The following is a 25,605-nucleotide window of genomic DNA, read 5'->3' as shown; positions in this document are numbered from 1 at the left end:
CTGAACATAAAAAATGTATTGGGCCCCATATAGGGCTGCATGCCTATAATCACAGCACATGGAAGGTGGAGTTAAGAGGATCATAAGTTAGAGGCTAGCCTGGGCTACGTAGTGAGTTTCAGGTCAACGTTGACTATTTAGCATGATCCCACCTCTGGGAAAAAAAAAGAAAAAATAGTACTAGGCATTTACATTGTTGACCTTAGGATTAGGTACAGGGTAATATACACAAACCTCTACTTCATGTATCTTTGTTTTAATGACATCAAATAGTAAAAATTTATACAGCATAGGATATTGTTAAACGATGAGTATTTTGGAGAAAAACAAGAAAGACAGAATATCGGGCAGGAGAAAGCTGGTTTTTAATAGGGAAGTTAGGAAAGAGATTCCCTAAAAAAGTGACATTTGATTAAGAACTGAAAGAAATAAGTAAGTAAACCAACCATGGCACTGTGTGAGGGAAGAGCTTTACTAAATACCAGATCCCCCACAGTCCCTGAAGTTGGGGACATGATGGGCGTGATGGAGAAGGACACTGCAGTGCAGTGGTCGTGGTTCTGCAGTGCCTGTTTTTTCAACAGATGATGAGTGAGTGATGGAAGTGTGAGTTCTTTTAAATTGAGATCTGGAAATAAATAGAAAATTATCTCTTAAGCTATTTTTATTAGGCCTTGCTCCTTTTCAGCTTACCTGATGTGATTGATACATATTATCAAATGAGAGCTGTTAGACTAGGAGTATAGCTTGTTAAATAGCAGAACAAACCTCTGGGTTCAGTTCCCACTATTGAGGAAACATAAAAAGAATTAGATATACACATTTGTAATGAATTCTGACTTTAGTCTTTTATTTGGGGTCTAGCCTCTTTTGACAACACTGGTGGAACAGAATCCTGAAGATATGGGGGATCTTTACCTCGATGTTGCTGAAGCATTTCTGGATGTTGGTGAATATAATTCTGCACTCCCCCTCCTCAGTGCACTAGTTTGCTCTGAAAGATACAACCTAGCAGTAGTCTGGCTTCGGCATGCAGGTAATACTTTTTCTAGGGGGGAGAGAAGGGTGTTTGAGGGAAAAGTTTTAATCACATAAAAAAAGAACTTTCCAAGATGACAATATAAAACATTAGATTCGTTCTGATTTCAGGCAGTTTTTTTTAAAGGTCACTGTTTTAAATTATACTGATAGAGTATTGAGTGATTACACTTGTGCTGTGGGTAATGATAATGTGCTTAATGGTAACACACTACCTGTAAATGCCTGTCTTTTTTTTTGGTGTTGATTTGAGTATTTGAACTCTGAGCCTGGCATCATTCTGAGCTTTTTCACTGAAGGCTAGCTAGCACTCTACTGCTTGAACCATAGCTCCACTTCTGGCTTTTTGCTGGTTACTTAGAGATCAGAGTCTTAGACTTTTCTGGCCTGGCTTTGATCTTCAAATCTCAGCCTCCTGTAGCTAGGATTACAGGTATGAAGCACCACCACCCAGCAATGCCTGTTTCATACCTGGATTTACTGTACATGTTGGTTTCTAGTAATATATTATCAGAGTTGGGACTAAATTTGATTTTTCAAATAGACTTACAGATTTTAGTATGTATTTGGAGAAAAAAATACTTAATGTAATTTTCAGTGCCCTTTGAGCCACACATACTCAAGATTAGATTATTATTAGTCATTTTATTTTACTGTGCCTAAGTTCACAGTAACTGAAAAGCATTCATTTTGAGTGGAATAGTTTAAGATCACTACTAAATCTCCTAGAGAAATAAATACATGAAAACAAAAAAGAAAAACAATAGTTTTGGTTTAAGATATCACATGATGTTAGAAAGTTCTAATAGCCCTTGAATACTACATGAGAGAAAATTCTTTAAACTAGACAACTGATTGATACTTCAGGGCCATAGCTCTCAGAGGAAGAAGGAAAGAGAGCACTTGATTGAAATAATACTTTTCTGTTTAGATGAGTGAACATGAGTTGAAATATCATACTGTCATAAAAAGCTATCTTTGTAGAATTAGAATTTTGAAGGCAGGAACAGAGTGTGAGTTACTGCCTGTGTAAGGTTGATACTGAAACTGCTTCCAACTTACTAATACCAGATGCTTTATGATCTTGTTTAGTTATGGTCACTATTCTGTCATTTATATTTGAACCCAGATGGCTTGAGATGAAGTCAAACCTCAGAACTCATCTAAAAATCAAGAAAGATCTTAAGAGAAATTTGGTGTTTGTAGCTCAACATAAAATAAAATATCTGTAAAACTAAAACATGGAAAAAAAAGAAATCTCATTATTAGATCCATTTATATTAGTATGCTAATTTATTTTCAAGATTTTTACATAAAGATGGTGGTCAGAAGAGGTGTAAAAACAATTGGAGGAAATACTGTTTAGGAGATCATTGAGGTGGTAAAGGGATGAAGAGAGGGCCTAGATTAGTGTATTAGGATTGAAAAAAAGAAAAGGTTACAAGGATTCATTTTGTAGTTCAAATGATGAGATTTAGTGATTGATTGGATATCAAGTTTGAAGAATAGAGTCCAGTAGTCTTATTTTGAAGAACTTGAGGAAATAAAAGGGGGAATTGAAAAGGGTACAGGGAGGTAGTTTATATTGAGGAAGGGAGTCTCAAAACTTGGGAGCCTGGCAGGTAGGAAAAACGAGTAGACTGAGGAAGAGGTGACAGCCAGAGAATCCCGTTGAAAGGTCTGCTGCTCAGCCTGGGCTGTGTGCTGTATGGACATAGGGGGACTTGTCAAAGTCAAGTTTATCAAACATTTTATAGATATTATAATTTTAAGCCTGTCACTTGTTGGCTCATGCCTATAATACTATTTACTCAGGAGGCTAGGGTCTGAGGATTAATAGTTTTGAGAAACTCTTACCTCCAATTAGCTAGCAAAAAGCTAGAAGTAGAGGCATGGCTCAGGTAGTAGAGCCAGCCATGAGTGGAAAAAACAGGCTAAGTTCAAGTTTCATTACCACCCCTCCCCCACACACACACATGCAAAAAAAAATTTTTTTTTCAAGTGTAGCCAAGTAATCTTTTTTTTTTAAACCACTGTGTCCTAAAAAATACTGGATTACATTGATCTGCCAGTTATAAACTTCAGCTTTAAATGTAGAATAACTAGAGTAAAAATTTGGAACCAACTTTTATGTCAGTATAGGTAAATAACCAACTTGATTATTATCTTATTGAAAATGCCAAATACAGTGCTAAGTGAACAAAGCAAAACACTAAATTGTATACTCTAATTATTTGCTTTAAACAGTTTGAATTTGCAGGCCAATTGGATGATCCATCAAGAGAGATCAGAAAAGACAGTTGTTTTGAAGTATTAAGTATATACATTCATTATTTTGAAATATTGTTGCCATTATATATATATATATATATATATATATATATACACACATGTATATGTGCATATATGTATATATAAATGGAAAAATACAGCTAGTTGTGATGACATATGTCTATAATCCCAGCACTTGGGAGGCAGGAAGATCAAGATATTAAGGTCACCTTAACTTTATAGGTTAGGCCATGTTGCAAAAACAAAAGAATAAATATAAAAATTATTTTGGCCAGTTTACAAAGCTGTAATTTAATGCTCACTTTCCCATCACTGTAGAGTGCTTAAAGGCCTTAGGCTATATGGAACGAGCTGCTGAAAGCTACGGCAAAGTGGTTGATCTGGCCCCACTCCATTTGGACGCAAGAATTTCACTTTCTACCCTTCAGCAGCAGCTGGGCCGTCCTGAGAAAGCTCTGGAAGCTCTGGAACCAATGTATGATCCTGATACTCTAGCGCAGGATGCCAATGCTGCTCAGCAGGTGGGCTTGTAACATAAATGTTTCTTCTTGGTTCATTGTAGTTTAGAATGTTCTCAGAGAAGTTACAGGTGTTAACTAAGGTATTATTGTAGTATATTAAATTCATTTTTTATTTTTTTTGGGGGGTCTGGTTGTGAGGCCTGAACTCTGGGCCTGGGCGCTGTCCCTCAGCTCTTCAGCTCCAGGCTAGCACTCTACCACTTGAGACACAGCGCCACTTCTGGCTTTTTCTTTTTTGCTTATGTGGTGCTGAGGAATCGAACCCAGGGCCTCATGTATGCAAGGCAAGCGCTCTACCACTGAGCCACCTTCCCAGCCCTAAACTCAATATTTTTGAAAAATAGTTCTCAGTCTTAAGTGTCAGTCATTTTTAAATAACTTCTAAAATACTGGATCTTAGTTATTGTAAAAAAAAAAAAAAACCATAAAAGAGACACAACTCTCCTATGCAGATAAACAGGTATTGCAAAGGAACTTGTCATACTCATTGTCCTGTGTTTATTTAGGAACTGAAGTTACTGCTTCATCGTTCTACTCTCTTGTTTTCACAAGGCAAAATGTACGGTTACATGGATACCTTGCTGACCATGCTAGCCATGCTTCTAAAAGTGAGTAACGATCTCTCTCTCTGTCAGCCTGGTCCCTTCATTATTTGGCTTTTTTTTTTTTAACAGATTATACTACTCTGTAATTATTTTACTCTATTAAGCTAAAGGAAAGTCAGATAAAGGTGAAAGACTTAGAAATTAGTGATATATAGCTGGAAGGTTGTATATGCTAATATAAACAACTGTAAAGTAAATGACATCAAATATTTCAAAATATTTTACAGATGTAAGAACCACAATATTACTCGTTATTGGCTCTGTAAGTCAGTTCTGTATGCCAAGATTATTCATTTTGTAAAAATGTTTTCCAAATCTGATATCCTTTTGAACTTGGCTTTTTTATAAGGAGGTAACACCCTCAACCCTAAATGTATATATGTAGTATATGTTGTAAGATACTATAAAGTTTATGTGAATTACCTTCATTTTTCTTTGTAAGCTGAATAATGTGACCCAAAATTTCCTTGGTAAGAAAAAAGCAGCTTATTCAATTTTTAATCTTTTTAAAGTATAAGCTGACCTCTTTTATTAGAGGAGTTCTTTTTTGTGGTACTTATAGTTCATTATTTATATTTATTGATTAAAATATCTCTGTAATTATCATTTTTATTTCAGGTAGCTATGAATAGAGCCCAGGTTTGTCTGATTTCCAGCTCCAAATCAGGAGAGAGGCATCTTTACCTTATTAAAGTATCACGAGACAAAATATCAGACAACAATGACCAAGAGACAGCAAATTATGATGCAAAAGGTAAGTTACTTTATTTTATAAAACGTTGCTAAACTGAAAACTTATGAAGTAACATCTGACAGTAATCTAATTGAAAATTTTCAAATAAAATAACTTTCTAACCTAAATCAGTATAATTAACTTATTTGATGATAAAAGGCTAATTTTTTGTTTTGTTTTGTTTTTTTGGTGCTAGTCCTGAGGCTTGAACTTGGGGACTAGTGTTGTCCCTGAGCTTTCGTGCTCAAGGCTATCACTGTACCACTTGAGCCACAGCTCTACTTCTGGCTTTCTTTGGTGGTTAATTGGGGATAAGAACCTCTTGTTCTTTCCTGCTGGCTTCGAATGGGGACCTTTAGACCTTAGCTTCTTGAATACCTAAGATTACAGAAATGAGCCACCAGCAATCAGATAAACCTAAATAGTTTGAAAAATTAAAAGGAAAACATCTGTCTGGATCTTTCATTGAAATCGTACGCTAAGTCTTAATTTTGACCCTTGAAGCAGAAAATGTATTTTAAGAAGTTTTTGATTAGATGATACAGTACAGAGTATTTTGAATCACTTCAATTATATGTATTCCATTTTCTATCAAGTTAACTTTTGAAAAATGGTAGTAATACTCATAGAAACTCTGAAAATAAATTGCTGTGACCCAGTCTTGTAGGACTTTAACAGAGTCTACTTTTAGCTGGAAAAAGTGTCCAATATGTTTGGGTGAGGCTATTCCTTAGAGAAAGCACTTTGGTAATGACTTGGTTATAAACTGGACATATTAATCTAGTAGAAAATGACTTCATTGTCAATTAATTCAATTCAACAAATGTTTATTAAATCACCATTACAGGAGCTGGAGTTTTAGGAAGGACAGAGGACTTGGCTGTTAGCTAGAGTACTGCCATTTCTCCATTCATTCTGGGTTTAATCTCAATAGCTTCTACCTCTGTCACATATATTTTAGGTCATGTTTCCTAAGTATATATTATATATAGAGAGAGATTAGACAAAGATCAAGAATACTGAATTTAAAAAACATATTTGAAGTAATTGTTGAAGCCAGCATTTGAATATTTTATTTATACAGAATCCTCTTTAACTGATCAGAGTAGGGGGAGGCACATTTGTCAGAGAGAATTAACTAGGCTTGAAGATTGTCCAGCAGCCAGAGCAGAAGGGGATCCTATTGAAAGAGTGCAATCAGACCACTGCTCTACTTTTGTTTTCCTCAGGAGAGCTGAGAGCAGGAATTCAAGCCCTTGGGGTCATGTTTATTAAATTTATAATTGGTCATGTGAGTTCTTCTTTCTAATACTGCTATTTCTGGAAATATCCTAACTGGTTTCTGTTGATCTCATTTTAGCAATATTTGCTGTACTCACAAGTGTCTTGCCAAAAGATGACTGGTGGAACCTTCTTTTGAAGGCCATATACACTTTGTGTGACCTGTCTCGGTATGAAGAAGCTGAATTACTTGTAGATTCATCATTGGAGTATTATTCATTTTATGATGACAGACAAAAACGCAAAGAACTAGAATATTTTGGTCTGTCTGCTGCAATTCTGGACAGAAATTTCAGAAAGGCATACAACTATATCAGGTGACTTTCTAATAATGTAATTTGATACTTTTACTAGAGTATGTGTATTTACTTTGGCTTAGCCTCTCAAAAAAAATTTGTAGCTCTCCTGTTATTAACTGGTTCAGTTCATTTATGATTCTTGTGATAGTTTTTGAGAGCATGCTTTGAGAGCTACATCGCCAGGGTTCACACCCCAAACCTGAAACTTACTGATTGGTCGTTCAACTTCTCATGCCTCAGTCTCCCATATATAAAAGGGAGACATATAGTATTATTATGAGGGTTAAGTCTTTAAACAATTTCTAACATGATTCTCATTTTGGGTTTCCGAGTTTGGTTAAAAATCAGAGGAATAATGTAGAAATATTGACTTAGGCAGCATTTTCTGGGAAATGTTATCTTGTGTAAAGGATTTGCAAAAGTAGATCGAAGCAGTGGCTTTTCCTTGTTGAGGAGGTGCATTTCAGTGTGAAAGGACAGCACTGAAGGCATGCTCTTGGAATTCAGGGAGTTCTATTATCTTATTTCCTCCCCACCAACTTTCTTCAATTGTAGGATAATGGTGATGGAAAATGTCAATAAAGCCCAGCTATGGAATATTTTCAATCAAGTTACCATGCACTCCCAAGATGTACGACATCACCGCTTCTGTCTCCGTCTAATGCTGAAATACCCAGACAATCATGCCCTGTGTGTTTTAAATGGGCACAATGCATTTGTATCTGGTAGCTTTAAGCATGCACTTGGTAAGTGCCCTGATACCTATCCTTGCCAAGCATACTGTAATAAGTCTTAACTCAGTAGGCTGCCTCTAGATGGCAAATTATTCTATTTCCTTCTGCTCAGTTCTTTTTTTAATTTTTTTAAATCGGTCATGGGTCTTAAACTCTGGGCTTGGGCACTGTCCCTGAGCTCTTCAGCTCAAGGCTAGTGCTCTACCACTTGAGTCACAGCTCCACTTCCAGTTTTCTGGTGGTTAATTGGAGATAAGAATCTCACAGACTTTCCTGCCCTGGCTGGTTTTGAACCATGATCCTCAGATCTCAGCCTCCTGAGTAGCTAGGATTATAGGCGTGAGCCACTGGCACCTGGCTCTGCTCAGTTCTTTTATTTCTAAGATGAGATAATAATTGGGCCCTTCTTATAGGCCATTGTGAAAAGTAAGTCAGTTAATAAAGGGTTTAAAACAATGATATTCATATAGTAGGTAGTTCTAAGTATTAGCAATAATGTAATGTTAATATTTGTTATTAAAGTTTGATTTTAAAAGTGGAAGTAGAGGGCTGGGAAGGTGGCTTAGTGGTAGAGCTCTTGCCTTGCATACCTGAGGCCCTGGGTTCAATTCCTCAGCACCACATAAACAAACAAACAAACAAAAAAGCCAGAAGTGGCGCTGTGGCTCAAGTGGTAGAGCGTTAGCCTTGAGCTGAAGAGCTGAGGGACAGAGCCCAGGCCCAGAGTTCAGGCCCCACGACCAGACCCCAAAAAAAAAAAAGTGGAAGTAGATTTTATAATTCATTTTAAAGGTCAACAGTTGTCGTGCTTAGCCTTGTTTGTTTGTTTTTCGGGTCCGGTCGTGGGGCCTGAACTTTGGGCCTGGGCGCTGTCCTTCAGCTCTTGAGCTCAAGGCTAGTGCTCTACCACTTGAGCCACAGCGCCACTTCTGGCTTTTTTTTTTTGTTTTTTCTTATGTGGTGCTGAGGAATCGAATCCAGGGCCTCATGCATGCAAGGCAAGCGCTCTACCGCTGAGCCACCTTCCCAGCCTCAGCCTTGTTTGTTTGTAAAATATGTTTTTATTAATTGTGGACATTTTGCCACCAGATTGTTCTTTGTTGTAGTACAAAAGGATTCAGTTTACTGAGAATTGTTTCTTTAGGAGTCAGGCTTTTTTGTTTTTTGTTTTTTGGTTTTTTGGGTTTTTTTTGGGTCCAGTTGTGGTGCCTGAACTCTGGGCCTGGGCACTGTCCCTCAGCTCTTCAGCTCAAGGCTAGCGCTCTACCACTTGAGCCACAGCGCCACTTCCGACTTTTTTCTTTTTGCTTATGTGGTGCTGAGGAATCTAACCCAGGGCCTCATTCATGCAAGGCAAGCGCTCTACCACTGAGCCACCTTCCCAGCCCAGGAGTCAGGTTTTGATATCAAAGTTTACTTATACAATAAGTACAATTCTAATTTAAGGAAGTACATTAATCATTTGCAGTGAGAGAGTTCTGACATAATCAGAACAAGAATACCTAACTAAATGTTTAAACTGAGAATCAGGCCTGTGTCTTCTGCTACCTGAAAGCTAGTTCACTTCCGAATTACCTGTGATTTTGAATTTTAATACTTTTCTGTCTTTGTCTGTGTGGCTGATGTTTTTGCTAGTTTAATATTTTGAAAATATAAAGTCAAGATTTTTTTTTAAAGTTTCTAGATTGAACCTTTTACACAAGGTAAAAATGGAAAAATCTAAATGGCTATCTACCATCTCTGCTTCTAAAGGAACCCTTTCGTACCATTGCTTTTAAAATAGATTTTTTTTAAATCTATGCATAACAGATGACAAATTATTCTTTTACGTGAATAATTTGCTTGTATTCTCCTACCTTATTTGGTGGGGTATGTTCATTTATCTTGGCTTAGCTCTTGTACTCAGGAATTAATGAGCTATTTATTTTTAGCTCTCCTACTTACTGGTTTAATTCATTGATGATTCTCATTTGATTGGCTTTTAATATGAAGTAATTTTCATGGAATATGTAGAATTCATAAAGCCCTAAATTGTTAGGTACATTTAATTTTTCTAAGGGAAAGCAAGTTAGTTACTGTATTTATGAAAACATTACCCACCCTGGTCTAAAACACAAAAACTGCTTTTCCTTTTTTCACGTCATAATTTTAAGATCAGTTAATTTTGCAAAAGTATTCACCAAATCCAGGCATGGTGGCACACATTTGAAATCCTAGCACTCAGGAGGTAGAGGCTGGAAAGTAAGTCATGGGTTTAAGGCAAACTTCAACTACTTAGATCCTGTTTCTAAAAACCAAGGACTGGGGACATAGCTCAGTGGTAGAGTACGTGCCTAACATGTCCTGGGTTTGTTCCTCAGCACTTGAAAAGAAAAAATTGCCAAAAGACACATTCTCATTGCTTGTAAACTATCTTAAGAAAATAGGTTATGATCACATAGATAGGTCTAGTTGTGTGTAAAAGAAAGCTAAAGTTACTTTTAGTTACTGATATTAATCTTTATGATCAAAATATATTTATGAGAACATCTGATAGCGTTTGCTTTCAAGTTAAAATTAAGATGGAATTTAATTTTAATTTGTTAAATTAAAATTAAGATTTTAAAACTAGTAATGTTTGGCCCTAAATGCATAAGGACCTGCTTTTGTCACACCCTCTGACTAGTCTGCTCATTTTCCAGGTCAGTATGTGCAAGCCTTCCGCACCCATCCTAATGAACCTCTCTACAACCTCTGTGTGGGCCTGACCTTCATTCACATGGCATCTCAGAAGTATGTGTTAAAGAGACATGCTCTTATTGTGCAGGTAATTCACTTGGATTTCTCATTGTATTTTTTGTCCTTTAAAAGTGAATATATTTAATGCTTTTAAAATTGGTTTCAAAAGTAATACCTGCTTGGAATATGTGCTGGAATGTGTTCAGCACTCACGGAATTCAGCATAGAGCTTAGCTCATGCTTGACTTACTGCAGCAGGGCAGTAGGGAGAAGGGGAGGCAAGTTCTGTGGGAATTTACGTGTAGGCTCCCTAATGCTCTGTAGCCCTGAAGTCTGTAGCTGTCCTATGTTCTAAAGATCTATGTAATTTAAATTAGGTTTTGAGAAGATGTAATTATGTGTATACATGTTATATATTATATATTATGATTTATATGGTAGTATCAAATATACATATTTCTTTTTCTGTTTGGTAGGGTTTTTCCTTCCTTAATCGATACCTCACTATACGTGGGCCTTGCCAGGAATCCTTCTACAATTTGGGCCGAGCCCTCCACCAGCTAGGGTTGACACATCTTGCCATCCACTATTACCAAAAGGCCCTGGAGCTCCCTCCACTTGTGCTTGAGGTATTGTACAATTTACTTAAACTGAAGAGTCACTTCATCTTTAAACAAATGCAGGCTGGGAAGGTGGCTCAGTGGTAGAGTGCTTGCCTCTCATGCATGAGGCCCTGGGTTTGATTCCTCAGCACCACATAAGCAGAAAAAGCCAGAAGTGGTGCTGTGACTCTAATAGTAGAGCGCTAGCCTTGAGCTGAAGAGCTGAGGGACAGCACCCAGGCCCAGAGTTCAGGCCCCATGACCAACAAATAGACAAAAACAAATGCAACTAGCTAATGGAGTAAGTTAAGTAAGTTATATGTGTGTTTTTTTGGTGCAGATGTGGTGGCATATTCCTATAATTCTAGCACTTAGGAGACTGAGGGAGTAGGATGTGCTATATAGTGAGAACTCGAAAAAACTTAACTGTTTTTTGATTATGTTCAGCAATAGGGAGATCTTTGATGTCCTGATCTCTTATGAGGTCTTCAGCAACTATGCGAGTATGTACAATTTACAATAACGATCCTCTTCCAGTTATCCTAAGTGTTCCTGTGCTTTTCAGATAGGTACTGATAGACATAAAGCCTGAGTACTGAGCAATGTGGCCACACTTCATTTCCAATTTAAGTATATTTAAGCTGTCATAATTATTTGTGAAGTCAAAAGACTAGTATTAATGTGGTTTCTTATTTCAAGATAAAGCCTTACCACTACTATGATGATCTTTATTTAAAGTCCATTTTCTTCAATTCTTGAAGAAAAATATGACTGTCTTCATTGTTAATTTTTAAGTAAATACATACACACACATACACACACGTATATATTGGCGGGGGCAGCGCTGGAGTGTAAATTCAGGGCCTTGGGCTTGCTCAACAGGTCCTCTTATCACTTGAATCCATCCCAACCCTTTTTTTTTTTTTTGTCAGTTATGGGGCTTGAACTCTGGGCCTGAGCGCCGTCCTTCAGTTCTTCAGCTCAAGACCAGCGCTTGGGCCACTTGAGTCACAGCGCCACTTCCAGTTTTCTGAGTGTTTATTGGAGATAAGAGTTTCACGGGCTTTCCTGCCCGGGCTGGCTTTGAACCTCAATCCTCAGATCTCAGCCACCTGAGTAGCTAGGATTACAGGCAGGAGGCACAGCGCCCAGCAGTCCCAACCCTTTTTGCATTGGTTATTTTCAAGATAGGATCTTGCTTTATTCCCAGGCAGGCCTGGACTGTGATCCTCCTGTTTGTTCTTCCTCACCTTACTAGGATAATAACTGAGCCAAGCCATTATGCTTCCTCCATAGGTGTGATAATAGTGCCCAGCTACTGGTTAAGATACAATGTTGTGAATTCTTATGCCAGGTTGATTTTGAACTGTGATTCTTTAATCTCTGCCTCCTAAGTATGATTATAGACTCTAGCTACCACACAACTATTTCCTGCCCTCCAAAAAAATGTTCAGTTTTACTCAAAATCCCCATATTATTATCCTTGGTTGCTATTTTTGGTCTTTAAGCAAATTAGACATATACTTCTGTAGTTATGCTAATAAGTTTACTTCTGTGCTTTAAATTTATAAATAGCTTTATGTATTGCTCTGCAAACTTTTTTTATAAGTAGCATTTTCATTTGTTTTAGGTGTTTTGTTTTTTTCTCTCTTTTGATTCTAAAATTCTCTGTTGGGGAAGATTAGAAACAATGATCGTGTGTGTGTGTGTGTGTGTGTGTGTGTGTGTGTGTGTGTGTGTGTGTGTGTGTGTGTGTGTGTGTGTGTGTGTGTGTGTGTGTGTGTGTGTGTGTGTGTACACAACAGAACTGTGGCTTGAACTCAGAGCTTCACACTCTTGGCTTTTTACCTTAAATCTAATACACTACATCTTGATCCAAATCTCCACTTTTAGTTTTTGGTGGTTACTTTGGGATAAGAGTTTCTCAGGGGAGGGGGAAATTGAAGGAGAATGAAGGAAAGGGTGATATTGACAAGAAGCACTGTACTCATAACCTGACTGACAGAATTGTAAACCCGTTATAAAACTATTTAACAACAACAATAATAATTTTTTTAAAAAACTTTAAAAAAAAACTTCTCAGATCTGTCTGCCTGAGCTGGCAAGATCTCAGTCTCCTGAGGAGCCTGGAGGGAACATTGGTATAATTGATTTTGTTAAGTTTGATGATTGTGATATCTAAAAATTTTAACACAAAATGGTATAGTACCATGTGATGTATTGGTATGTAATTATACTGCATAGTGTTCAGATCAGGGTAAACATATCTGTCTCCTTAAACATTCATTATTTCTGTATAGCAAAGGCATTCACAATCCTTTCTCCTAGTCCAGAAAAGTTTGAGACTCCCCTCCCCCCTTTTCAGCCCACAGCAGGTTTCATGGTGGGTGTTTGTCATCCTGGCTGAAGGATGACAGGAAGCCTAGAATAGATAGACTGTGGTCTAGCTGAATTCCTGGGCAGTGCATGTAAAACTCTTATCTCAAAAATAAATAGCGCCAAAAAGGGCTGAGGTGTGCCTTAGCTGTAGAGCCAGCTGCCTAGAAAACACAGGTCCTTTGATAAGAAATGTACTCATTATCTTGCCCATGTAATTGTAACCCCTCTGTACAGTATTTTCACAATAAAAAAAAGAAAAGAAAAGAAAACACAGGTCCTTGAGTGAAATCCCAGTACAACACTCCTCTTACCCCAAAGATCTAGTTTTTGGTGAATAGTACTCATGTGTACAGTAGTAATTTTTGTGATAGTAATGAAGCTTGCTGTATGCATTCTCAAGTTTTAGATGTTTGATGAGTTCAGGAAGGAGGCTACAGACTTGAACCCTCCACCCTAGAACTCTCAGTCCTTCATGACTCACAGAGGGACACACAAATTCAAGCCATCCACTACTCATGGGCTCTTAGATCTCAGTCTCATAGTAACCTAGCAGCCTTGGGGCTTGCTCCTGGTCACCCACCACAGCCACTGTGCCCTCTGCAGCTGGAGCTTCCCTTGGTGGCTCTGCACTAACCCTCCCCTTCACACACTGCCTCTCGAGACTCTTCCACCCTGGCCCTGTGGCACGCATCCCCAGGCTTTGTGACTTGTGATTGTTCTCATTTTCAGATCCCCAGAGTGGCTCAGAGTCAGACAGGGCCCTCTGATAGCCCCCAGCTGTAGCACGCTTGTGGGTTTAATGTAACCGATTTATTTTCCAGTAATAGCTGCCATACAGTAAGAGTTTGTAGGGACTGTGGTTTCATGTGTGAGTGGGACTATCAGCCTGTTGTCACCAAAGCTGCTGACCTTACCTTCTGGTTTGTGCTTGTAGCTTTCCTCCCCTGGAGAGACAGTGTCAAGAGTGTGTACTGCTTCCCACTGTGCTCTGTGTTGCTTTCCTGTTTCTGTGTGTTTTTATTTTATTTTATTCATAAGTTCGTTTTATTGTGAAAATACCATACAGAGGGGTTACAAATTACATGGGCAAGATAATGAGTACATTTCTTATCATTGTTGCCTCCTCCTCTGTTTCCCCTTCCCATCCCTTCCCACCACCCCCTACCCGATCCTCCTCCCTTTCCCCTCCCCCCTCCCAAAATTGTAAAGTTCATTTCTTGACATAACGACTTGTACTTCTCATTGTTGGCAGTGGGTCCACCTGTATCCCTATTTAAACGATTTGTTTTTTCCCTTCCCCGCCACAAATTATACCAACATCAAATACAGTGAAAGCAGGGGTTATACCATGGGGGAGGAACATACAAAGCAACAAAGAAATCATCTTATAAATATGTTAGAAACAATCGCATGAAAGAAAAAAACATTTGAATGCTTATCTTGGGGTTCATTTTCCTAACATCAACTTATCTGACCTTTTCTGCTTGTTATATATATACTAGTTATTGTAAATAGGGAAACTATGGGACCTATGTTTCTTTGGGCCTGGCTTACTTCACTTAATATAATTTTTTCCAAGCCTTTCCATTTCCTAACAAATGGGGCAATGTCATTCTTTCTGATGGAGGCATAGAATTCCATTGTGTATATATACCACATTTTCTTGATCCATTCATATACTGAGGGGCATCTGGGTTGGTTCCATATCTTAGCTATGGTAAATAATGCTGCAATAAATACAGTTGTGCTGGTAGCTTTAGTGTGGTCTCATATCTAAAATATGGAACTCAAAAAATTAAATCCCCCAACAACAAATCTTCAAAGAAACAACTGCCCAATAAATAAGTGGGCTAAAGACTTAAAGAGAAACTTCTCTGAAGAAGAAAGAAGGATGGCCAATAGACACATGAAGAAATGCTCAACATCCCTAGCCATAAAAGAAATGCAAATCAAAACAACATTGAGATATCACCTCACTCCAGTTAGAATGGCAAAAATCAAGAACTCTAATAACAACAGATGCTGGAGGGGATGTGGACAGAAGGGAACCTTACTTCATTGTTGGTGGGAGTGTAAACTTGTTCAACCACTTTGGGAAGTAGTATGGAGGTTCCTCAAAAGACTCCACATAGAGCTCCCCTATGACCCAGCAATCCCACTTTTGGGCATTTACCCAAATGATCACAAACAAGGTCACTTTTTTCTTGACTGTCACTGTTCTTCTTCTTTCTCTGCTTGGAATACAGTCTCCCCTAGGTTACCTGGACTCCTCTCATTTACAGAGTCTCACAGAAGAAGCATCTAGTCTGCCACCTTACCCAGAACCCCAGGATATCTTTGTTGAGTAATATGTTCTGGTTTGGGAGATTTTTTTTTCCCTTCAGTTTTTTGAGTAGCTGACCCTTTCCCCAGCTGGCCTGTGAGATTTCTGATGAGAAGTCTGCTGACAGTTATGTCCGAACTCCCTCAGGTATCATTTCTTTCCTTTTGCTGTGTTGCAAATTTCTCTTAGCAGCTTCTGATTCCCTGGGGGTAGACTTGGTTGAGCAGGATCTGGTGGGCTTTGATCATTCTGTGCTGAGATAATTATTTGTATTCTGCCATAGATTTGGGCAGGTTTTTTTTAAAAATTATTTTTCTTTGAATAAACTTTCTATATGTTTAGCATTCTTAAGTCCATCTTGAGCCACAATAACCTAGATATTTCTAGTTTTAATATTATCCCAAACTTTTACTGTTTCTTCATTCTTCATTGCTTTTTCTTTTTTTCTTTTCTTTTCTCTTTTTTTTTGGTAGTGGGGCTTGAGCTCTGGGCCTGAGCGCTGTCCCTCAGCTCTTCAGCTCAAGGCGAGTGCTCTACCACTTGAGCTACAGCGCCGCTTCCAGTTTTCTGGTGGTTTATTGGAGATAAGAGTCTCACAGACTTTCTTGCCCGGGCTGGCTTTGAACTGTCTTCCTCAGATCTCAGCCTCCTGAGTAGCTAGGATTACAGGCGTGAGCCACCAGCGCCCGGCTTCTTTTTTTCTTTTCTATTTGCATCTTTTGTTGTTTGATTTTTGCCATACATTGTTCAGGAAGTGCCAAAACAGTTGTCTGTTCCCACAGACTCTGCCCAAGGCTAGTGTGCATTTCCAGATCTTATTACCAGGGGTTCTTGTCCAGGCACCTTGGAATTCTGCATGGCACTAAGCTTCACTTTGGAGGGGCCGTTTTAGGCTTCTAAGCTGAAACTTTGCACCCACCTCAATCTTCCTCTTTCAGCTACACAGGTAGCTCATTTCATGATGCGCTATATAAGGTTGGAGATGCAAAGGGGTAGATCCTCCTTCACCAGTGCTGAAACCCTGCATCCTACCCAGGGCCCACAGCTTGCAGAAACCAGTGTAGTGCTAAGAAAGAACTCGTCTATATATTGCTTTGGCCTGCCTGCTCCTGGGGTGTTCCATGTCCTGAGAGTACTGCAGCCAGCCAGAGATGACCCTGGCCAGAATCCAGCTTCAGTTCACCACAGCACCAGAGGCTCTGTCATGAGCACTAGCCTGGAGATAGGGGCTTCCGGGATCTTCCGAGTGGCAGTTTTACCAGCTTCCTATTGAGACAGAAGGAAAAGTACTGTGCCTAGCTCCCTGTCTCCTCACTCTCAGCATATGGAGCTTTTCTTCATACTGGGTAGTGCAAGGTTGGAAGGGAGAGGTAAAGGAAGTCCCTTGTTACCAGGTTCACGTATATCCAGAGGCCGTGTGACCCCACCCATAGACTGTGGCGTAGGGCTCTGCCAGGCACTGGGCTGTTCTAAAGCCGCACCTTCATTCCTTCTTCCTGCTATGTGGTTTGAAGTTGGTGGAGGGGTAGCTCAGGGAACTCTCTGCCTTCTTCAAAACATCTTTTCTTGCTATGCTGAAACCAGTTACTATGATATCTCATCATAGCTTTACCTGCCTTTTCAGGTACTTCCCCCCCCCCCCACTTTGGCTAGTTGCATATTTTTAAAAAGGGAGTGCTTCATATTGGTGTTTTCCTTTATAGTTGCTTTTTTTTTGGTCAGCCGTGGTCTTGAACTGTGGACCTGGGTGCTGTCCCTCAGCTCTTCAGCTCAAGGCAAGCACCCTACCACTTGAGCCACAGAGCCACATCTGGTTTTTTGGTGGTTAATTGGAGATAAGAGTCTAGTGGATATTCCTTCCCAGGCTGGCTTTGAACTGTGATCCTCAGATCTCAGCCTCCAGAGTAGCTAGGATTATAGACATGAGTCACTGGCACCTGGCTTTATAGTTGCTATCTTTTTTAAAAATAGCAATTGGCTTTGTTTTCTATTCTGGAATTGGACAATACTTTATTCCATTAAAATAGATTAAGTGAGCTAGGTGCTGATAGCTCACACCTGTAATCCTAGCTACTTAGGAGTCTGAGATCTGAGAATAGTGGTTCCAGGGCAGCCCAGGCAGGAAAGTCCCTAAGACTCCTATCTCCAATAAATTACTCAGAAAAAAGCTGGAAGTGGGGCTAGGCTCAAGTGGTAGAGTGCTAGCCTTGAGCAAAAGAAGCTCAGGGAAAGTGCCCAGACCCTGAGTTTTAGACCTAGGACTAGCAAAAGTAAATAAACAGATAGATAGATAGATAGATAGATAGATAGATAGATAGATAGATAGATAGATAGATAGAGTATTCTGATGAATCAAACAGAGGAGGTACTATTAACAGAAAAGGACTTAAAAAGAGAAGAAATGAAAGTAGACTGGTCATTTCAAAGTCACTTTGTAAGGTAAGGGGAGGAGGCAGTAATACACTGCCTGTTACTTTAAGTCATCTTTTTTGAGAGGGGTACTGATACTGGGGCTTGAACCCAGGACCTTCTCCTCTTAATTAGCTTTTTCTGCTCAAGGTTAGTGCTCTAATACTTGAACCACACCTCCACTTCAGGCTTTTTTGCTGATTAGCTAGAGATAAGAGTCTCTCAGGTATATTTACTTGGGCTGGCTTTGAACCATGATCCTCAGACCTTAGCCTTTTTGAGTAGCTTAGGAGTGAGCTATCAGCTTTTGAATCATGATTAGGTTGGAGATTATTTCATTGATCATGCATTTGAAACTAGCCTGTTCAAGAAACTTGGCCTGTTAGTCCTGATTTTCTACAAGATGAGCTAGGAAACTTCAGCTTGGTGATGTGGAACATGAAGCTGCCCAGCTTCACGGGGATTTTTAGCACGGTCTGTTGGAGCCTAGCACAAGAGTTTCATTAAAAAGATGGCCTCTTAGAACTTAATAACTGCCTTCTTTTGATCACCTATGAGAGCATAACCAAAAGTTAAACCATTACTGCTCTCACTTAGCATCTTTTTGGGGTTTATAGATTGTTGTTCTCATGATCATGCATTTCTTGTTTTTTTTTGGGGGGGGTAAGGGGGGTCCGGTCCTGGGGCCTGAGCTCTGTCCCTCAGCTCTTCAGCTCAAGGCTAGCGCTCTACCACTTGAGCCACAGCACCACTTTGGCTTTTTTTCTTTTTGCTTATGTGGTGCTGAGGAATCGAACCCAGGGCCTCATGCATGCAAGGCAAGCGCTCTACCACTGAGCCACCTTCCCAGCCCCATAGCATGCATTCTTTTGAGATTTCCTGTTCCATCCAGAGAAAGCCATGTGACATCAACAGATAGCTGCATATGATTTCTTGAGTGGATACGAAGTACCACGAAGACAACCATGGTTATCTGGGATGATAATAATTATCAAGGAATAGTTCCAAAGGAGCCAAGAATACCACTCCTATCAGCCAGACAAGCTAAAATCAAATAGATCAAAGAGCCACACCTGTAGTTGACTCTTTGAGTCGCTCATTAAAACACAGCCACCGTGTCCTGATACATTTGTCAGCACTGTTAAAAGTGTTCACACTGTTCAAATTCTTCCCTGTTCAGACTGTAGGTGGCAATTCCTTCATTAAGCATCCCAGGAATGGGTCAGAGAGAGGGATTATTAGTGCAATTTGAACAAAGAATTGCATTAGGGGTATTTTTAAAATTTAGCCATTGGGTAGACTGAGAGGTTTGTCTGGGTCTGTGGATGTGTTTGATATGATGGAAAATATAACTGTGTTACCAACTGACAGTTAATTTCTAACTACAACATTATGCTGCCAAATGAAAGACAAACGAGTCTTGCTAGAACTGGGCATCTTGTTCCAGTGTTTACTAGTGGAGGCCACACTTACTGTCCTGATTTGCAGCCTGAGTGCCTCTGGTGGTGGCACAGGTGCCCTGGTGAACTCCGTCGTACATACATCAGGCGCCAAAGTTGTTCCCTGAAGTTTATACAACACTTTAGGAACCAAGCTAAAACTTACCAGATATTGGAGAATTCTGGAATTCAGAATTAGTCCCATCTACGATATCTCATGAAAACTTACAGTGAATGATAATGAGTGCATCTTATAGTTTGTTCCTGAAGCATAACTTTTCTCTCTACAGTCATCCTTCTTTACCAATGATAGTCACAGTAAGGTCAGTTTGTTTGCAAACTAGGTATAGATCTTGTTAGTATGTGCAGAGGTCTATCAGGATAACCCTGTAGGCTCCTTTTAAATTTTTTGTGTTTGAGATCTGACTAGGAATTTCCATTGGACTTTTAAAAGCCAATTGGCTGGGATGCCAAACCAAGACCAGCTGCAGACTTTATCTGTTTATGTAATATCTGGAAGTTCCAGGACCTGCTAGGAAGTGATAGATTGATCCTGTAACTCCCTATAAAACACAGAATCCCTAAAACCAGACTTCCATGTAAACCCTTAAATATATGTAACAGCCAAAGCTGAAATTTCTGATTGTATCCTTTCATAAAGATTTTTGTGTACAAAAGTATATTTTACTCAATTCACTGCAAACAATAGATAGCTAAACAGAAAACTGTTTCCTTTGTAAAACAAAACAAAAAGGAATCAGCGGTGTTTGAAAGGAGGAAGAGTCATCATACCTACCTGTAATTCCTTCATCCACTAATTCCTTCAAGCCCCTGCCAGATACTCCTGGGCAACAGCCTTGCCCAACATTAGGTGTTCTCCAGCCCACCCTCACTCTGCTGGTCAGATCGTGCATTCCGAGAATGTCAGTTTACCTTGCACCTCCCAATCCTTGTGCTCCCCAGCATTGCAAATCAGTGCTGGAACTCCAAAACCATTAATGCTTGGGGTGGAGCTGAATGCAAAAACAGTCTGTCCAAGCCGGGCGCCGGTGGCTCACACCTGTAATCCTAGCTACTCAGGAGGCTGAGATCTGAGGATCGTGGTTCAAAGCCAGCCCAGGCATGAAAGTCCGTGAAACTCTTATCTCCAGTAAACCACCAGAAAACTGAAGTGGCGTTGTAGCTCAAGTGGTAGAGCGCTAGCCTTGAACTGAAGAGCTGAGGGACAGCGCTCAGGCCCAGAGTTCAAGCCCCATGACTGACAAAAAACAAAGAACAAAAACAGTCTGGCCGAGAGGGAGTTAACCTGAAGCCCTAGGGCCTTCCAATAGTGAAAGAGCAGCATGATTGCCTGCAGTCCTAGCCTCTCAGTACCTGACAGCATCTTCTTGTCCCTTCATTCTGAACTGTAACTGCTTACTTTAACAGTCTTCTTTAATTTTTGTTCTAAAATAGAGGTGATTCTGTAAAATAGAATTCTTAGTGTTTTGTTTGAAAGGTCTTGCCGTGTTGTCCAGGCTGGCCCTGGAACTTGATTCTTCCTGCCTCCGCCTCCCTAATGGGATTGGGGCATATCAAGCCCACATGTAGTTTGAAACACTGCTGTTATGGATAGGAGGACTTTTCCCAAGATTATGTTACTCCTCTGTATTTTTTCCCTTTTAATTTTTTTTTGACTCAAATCCTTAGCAGCTGAAGTTTATTATGCCACAGTTTACTAGCAATAACTTTTTTCTGTGACTTACTGGTTAGACATTTAAAGTATTTGGTTAAACTCTTTAGTATAATGATTAACTGTATCAGCATTTGTCCAAGGCATAATTATTATATATATTAGAAAATTTACATATTTTATACAAATTTTAAAACTTGGCAGCTCACACCTGTAATTCTAACTACTCAAGAGGCTGAGTTGAGGATTTCATTTAAAAGCCAGCTGGGGTAAGAAAGTCCGAGACTTTTATCTCCAATAAACTACTCAGAAAAAGCTGGAAGTGATGCTGTGGCTCCAATGGTAGAGCGCTAGCCTTGAGCACAAAGAGGCTCAGGGACAGCACCCAAGCCCTGAGTTCAAGCCCTAAGACCAGTAAAAACAAAACAAAACTGTTTGCCATAAAATTGTCTTGGTTGGCAGTTGGAAATATAAAAATACATTTTTTTTTCCTTCCAGGGTATAGAAGTTGACCAGATAGACTTACGAAGAGAGATCGCCTACAACCTGTCTCTCATTTATCAGGGCAGTGGGAACACTGCCATGGCCCAGAAGCTCCTCTACACCTATTGTTCTGTGTGAAGCAGCTGCTTGCTGTGTGCGGATCCACCTAAGGGTTTATTGCTCTTAACCTCCCAGTGGGAATAAACTAGTATTCTGGTGTATTTCAGCTTTGCCCTCTGCCCCTTCCCCTGAAAGCTACAGCTCTGGGCTGGGGATGTGGCTCTGTGGCTGAGCACTGGACTAGTGTGGGGTTCAGTTGTCAGCCTGTGAAAACCAAACCAAACCAAACACTTTTGATACATGTGAAAGATTATTGTTCCAGAAGAAATTGTATATTTCTTGTTTTCCTTAACTATCTATCCCTAGTACTGAAATGGATGGTATTAGTCTCTTATCCAGCTTGGAGTTGAACTTAACTGATTTTTCCTTTAGTTAATACTTCGTATTAAACAACTATATACCAGGTACATTGATGAGGTGCTGGGAGTGGGGTCGTAAGGCAGATGTGGTCATGTCCTGCGGCCTGTACGGAGTTCATCAGTGACAACTGAGAGGATCTCCACTAAACCCAAGTCTTTAAGTGCAAAACACCAGCATATGTTCATCTGAAAGGAGCGCTTGCTGTCTTCCAGCATGCAGCATCATTGACCCATTCCTTAGAGCCCTCTTTCTATTACATGAGGTGCTTTTTCTAATACATGGAAAAAGAGATTGCTTATTGAAGGAAAGAGAAAACTGGACTCTATGATGTTAAGACATTAATATAGATCAGTACCTGAAAAAATCATTTAAAATCGTTAAACAGTGGGCAGGCAAAGATTGATGTGAACTTTCACTTTTCACCCACTTGTGTCTTGTTATGTAGACTGACTGGAGACTTAGCCCTGGGCTTCATTCAAACCATCCTGCTCCATGGCAAGTAAAAGCTTTATCTATATGTGCAGCTCCCCAGCCAGAACTAGAATAGACTGCATCCCGTGACATGTCACATTTGCATTTCATATCACTAAGAATATAGGAAAGGTTTGTAAAGTTGATGTATACACAAAATAATAAAATATTAATGATTTTTTTAAGTTAAAAGACCTTTTTCTTACCTCAGTGTATGTTTTGGAATCTAAGGTAAAGATACATGCTGATATTCTAGCATGGCTTAGTGGGTTTTTTAGGGGGAAATAAACACTGTAATATGAAGTCCAGTTGTGAAAAGAAAACAAGCTTGAGACTTAGGTTGTGAGACTCACAACTGCTTATACTCTGTACCTGACTTTGTATGGAGAAACAGGGCTTATAAGTAATAAATAAGTGTATCATGTACTCTGTATGTGTGTACATGTAATTTAATAAATTCTATTTTTGTAATGGAGACATCATGTGTTCATACAATTATTTCTTGCCATCAGCAGGTGATGAGAAAGCTGAGTGGAGTAGTGAGTTAGATTCTATATTGTGATCCTGTGGGTCTGAGCTGTCTGTATTCAGAGTTTTCTTCAAACTACACTCCCTAGACTGAGCTGGTGGATCTAGAAAGTGGGACACTGATGTCAGCTGAACTCGTAGTGATCATATATATATATATATATATATTTTTTTTTTTTTTTGGTCGGTCATGGGGCTTGAACTCTGGCATGAGCGCTATCCCTCAGCTCTTGAGCTCAAGGCAAGCAAGCACTCTACCACTTGAGCCACAGTGCCACTTCTGGTTTTTCTGGTGGTTTATTGAAGATGAGTCTCACGGGCTTTTCTGCCTGGGCTCGCTTTGAACCATGATCCTCAGATCTCAAGCCTCCTAAGTAGGTAGGATTACAGCCATGAGCCATGGGCACCTGGCCTAGTGATCATTTCAAATGGCTATGTGGTGGGGAAACAGAATTGATTTCATCTTTTACTTTTCACCTGCATTAGTTTTAGCTACACAAGCTGAGAGCCAGGTATATATACAATAGCTGCTGAACTGATTTGGAGGAAACAAGTCTAAGGATTTTCTAAGAAAAAAGATTGGTTTTGAGAGTTTAACATTTAAGAACACACGTCCTGTTGGGAGAGAGCAAAAGAAGGGGAGAAATGTACTCTTTACCTGATTTAGTAACTGTAATGCCTCTGTACATCACCTTTATAATAACAATAAAAAAGCCAGCTCCCGTGTGCTGAGTACTTCACCCAGGGCTTAGTACATCATTGGTACGTGGGATATCTTATTTCTAGCTTTCTGACAGTCACTTGTAAGGGAGATGATATGGCTGTTATTCCCACTTTAAACTTAGGCTAACTGCCATGGTTAGGGTCGCTAGACAAGCTAGTCCTTACTTGGCGATTTTTTTGGAGGAGCATGCTTATGCCAGCTAAATTGAGTATGAGCCAGCTGTGGTGGTGCACTCCTGTAATCATGCATCATGGCACCAGTGCCTAGCAGAGGAATCTGGTCATGCATGATAGTCATGAAGCAAAAACAGGAAGAGGAGAGCCATTGTCTGATCTCCATGCCCCTTCATGCAGGTCCACCAACTTCAAGGTTGGTTGCAACAGTTGTGCCTCACAGTCAATATCCAAATGGCAACTGACGTGGGATGCTGAACAAGATAAAAGAGCAGTGGAAAGGGGGAAGGGATACCAAATCCGTGAGGATAGGCTAAGGGAGAACTACAAATGAATTTGCATGTCCACATTCCTTTGCTTGAGAAGGGTACTGGACAGATTGAAAGTTGATCTCTGGTAGCTCATGGCCTGGAGCTAGCTGGGGACCATGATCTTCCTCCCTCTTTCTCCTGTGTAGCTGGGGCCACAGATGTATAGTGCCACACTTGGTTTACTGGTCTAGGCTTGCCTCAAACCACAAACCTCGATTTTTGCCTCCTAAGTAACTGCAATTACAGATATGTGCCCCTATGTATGAATTTTGTGAGTTGCTGTGGATTAAGACACATATTAGTCAAGTATTCTTCTCAGCCACACCTTGGTACTCATATGAATTCTTGATCTAATTCTCCAAGAAAACTCTCCCCTCCCTCCCCCTCCACAATGTTTTTTGTTTGTTTGATGTAACTGGGTCTTGTACTTAACAAAGAGGTGTTCTACCACCTGAGCTATATTCTTAGCCCTTACTGCTTTAGTTACTTTTCAGATAGGATCTAAACATTTTTGTCCAGTGTCAACCTCAGACTGCCACCCTCCTACCTAATGCCTTCTATGTGGCTGACATTACTGGCATGTGCTACCATACCCAGTCCTTCCCTCTAACAGATTCTTGCCTAACCTCACATGCCATTTGGGTTCTGAAGGAGTACAGGAGGCATATTGTGGATAATACCTGAAAATAGAAAGTTGAGTCGGAACCATCCAGCTGGATGGGGAAGCTAGAGAAAGCTTTGCTTTGGGAAGGATGCATGAGGGTGGACGCGGTGAGTCCATCCTGGCCTTGTGCATCGGGGGCTAGAGCATCACTGATGAGAGCATGACCTCGGTTCAGAGGTCGAGGCATAAGTGCAAGTTTGTGCACTTAAGCCTTCAATATGGAGGAGAGGACAGTCAGTTAAGAACTTGGAGGGCCCTCCAGGTCACCCTGTGTACCCAGAACAAGTTAGCATTTATGCCCTGGGCCAGGAACACCACTCCCTCATTTCCTGAGCCACTGGCCCAGGCTTCTTCACTCGGGCATACCAGGCATGGATGAAGCCCAGCGTGTTGTTCTGAGAGCAGAGGACTAAGGGAAAGTCTCCGCACCACAGTGACATACCCCAGCTACTCCAGAAAATTGGCATCACATTGGTATCCTGTAAGGAGGGGATCGGTGGACACTCTGAGGACTGAAACTGCCAGTCCTGGCTCAGGAAGCCTGCCAGGTGGCGCGCCTTGCCCCTGAGTCTCAGCAACTTGTTGACACTTTGCTATCAGCAAGAATGAGTCGTTCATGATGGTATGCCTGAGGAAAGATTCCGAGTGAAAGCTGCATAAAAGCAAATGTATGGGGCTGGGAAGAACTGAAAAGCTACAGAACTAATGAGGAAGTAGAAATGAGAT

General features: G+C 40.1%; 1 protein-coding gene across 1 annotated transcript in view; it reads left to right on the top strand.

Moving 5' to 3' along the window:
- The window catches only part of Gtf3c3 (general transcription factor IIIC subunit 3), a 39,269-nt gene extending 16,315 nt beyond the window's left edge, over nt 1-22,954 (top strand). The window contains exons 10-18 of the mRNA XM_069995710.1: nt 865-1,036; nt 3,649-3,851; nt 4,358-4,459; nt 5,075-5,210; nt 6,550-6,787; nt 7,325-7,515; nt 10,185-10,309; nt 10,698-10,850; nt 21,544-22,954. Of these exons, the coding sequence (XP_069851811.1) occupies nt 865-1,036; nt 3,649-3,851; nt 4,358-4,459; nt 5,075-5,210; nt 6,550-6,787; nt 7,325-7,515; nt 10,185-10,309; nt 10,698-10,850; nt 21,544-21,666 (1,443 nt within the window). The 3' untranslated portion in view covers nt 21,667-22,954. The remainder of the gene's footprint in view (nt 1-864; nt 1,037-3,648; nt 3,852-4,357; nt 4,460-5,074; nt 5,211-6,549; nt 6,788-7,324; nt 7,516-10,184; nt 10,310-10,697; nt 10,851-21,543) is intronic.
- The last annotated feature ends 2,651 nt before the right edge of the window (nt 22,955-25,605 follow it).

The sequence above is a fragment of the Dipodomys merriami genome, unplaced genomic scaffold (genome assembly GCF_024711535.1).
Source record: "Dipodomys merriami isolate MVZ:Mamm:240054 unplaced genomic scaffold, mDipMer1.0.p SCAF_49, whole genome shotgun sequence".
Taxonomy (NCBI): domain Eukaryota; kingdom Metazoa; phylum Chordata; class Mammalia; order Rodentia; family Heteromyidae; genus Dipodomys; species Dipodomys merriami.
Note: the sequence above shows the minus strand (reverse complement) of the source record. Positions and strands in the feature narration are given on the sequence as shown.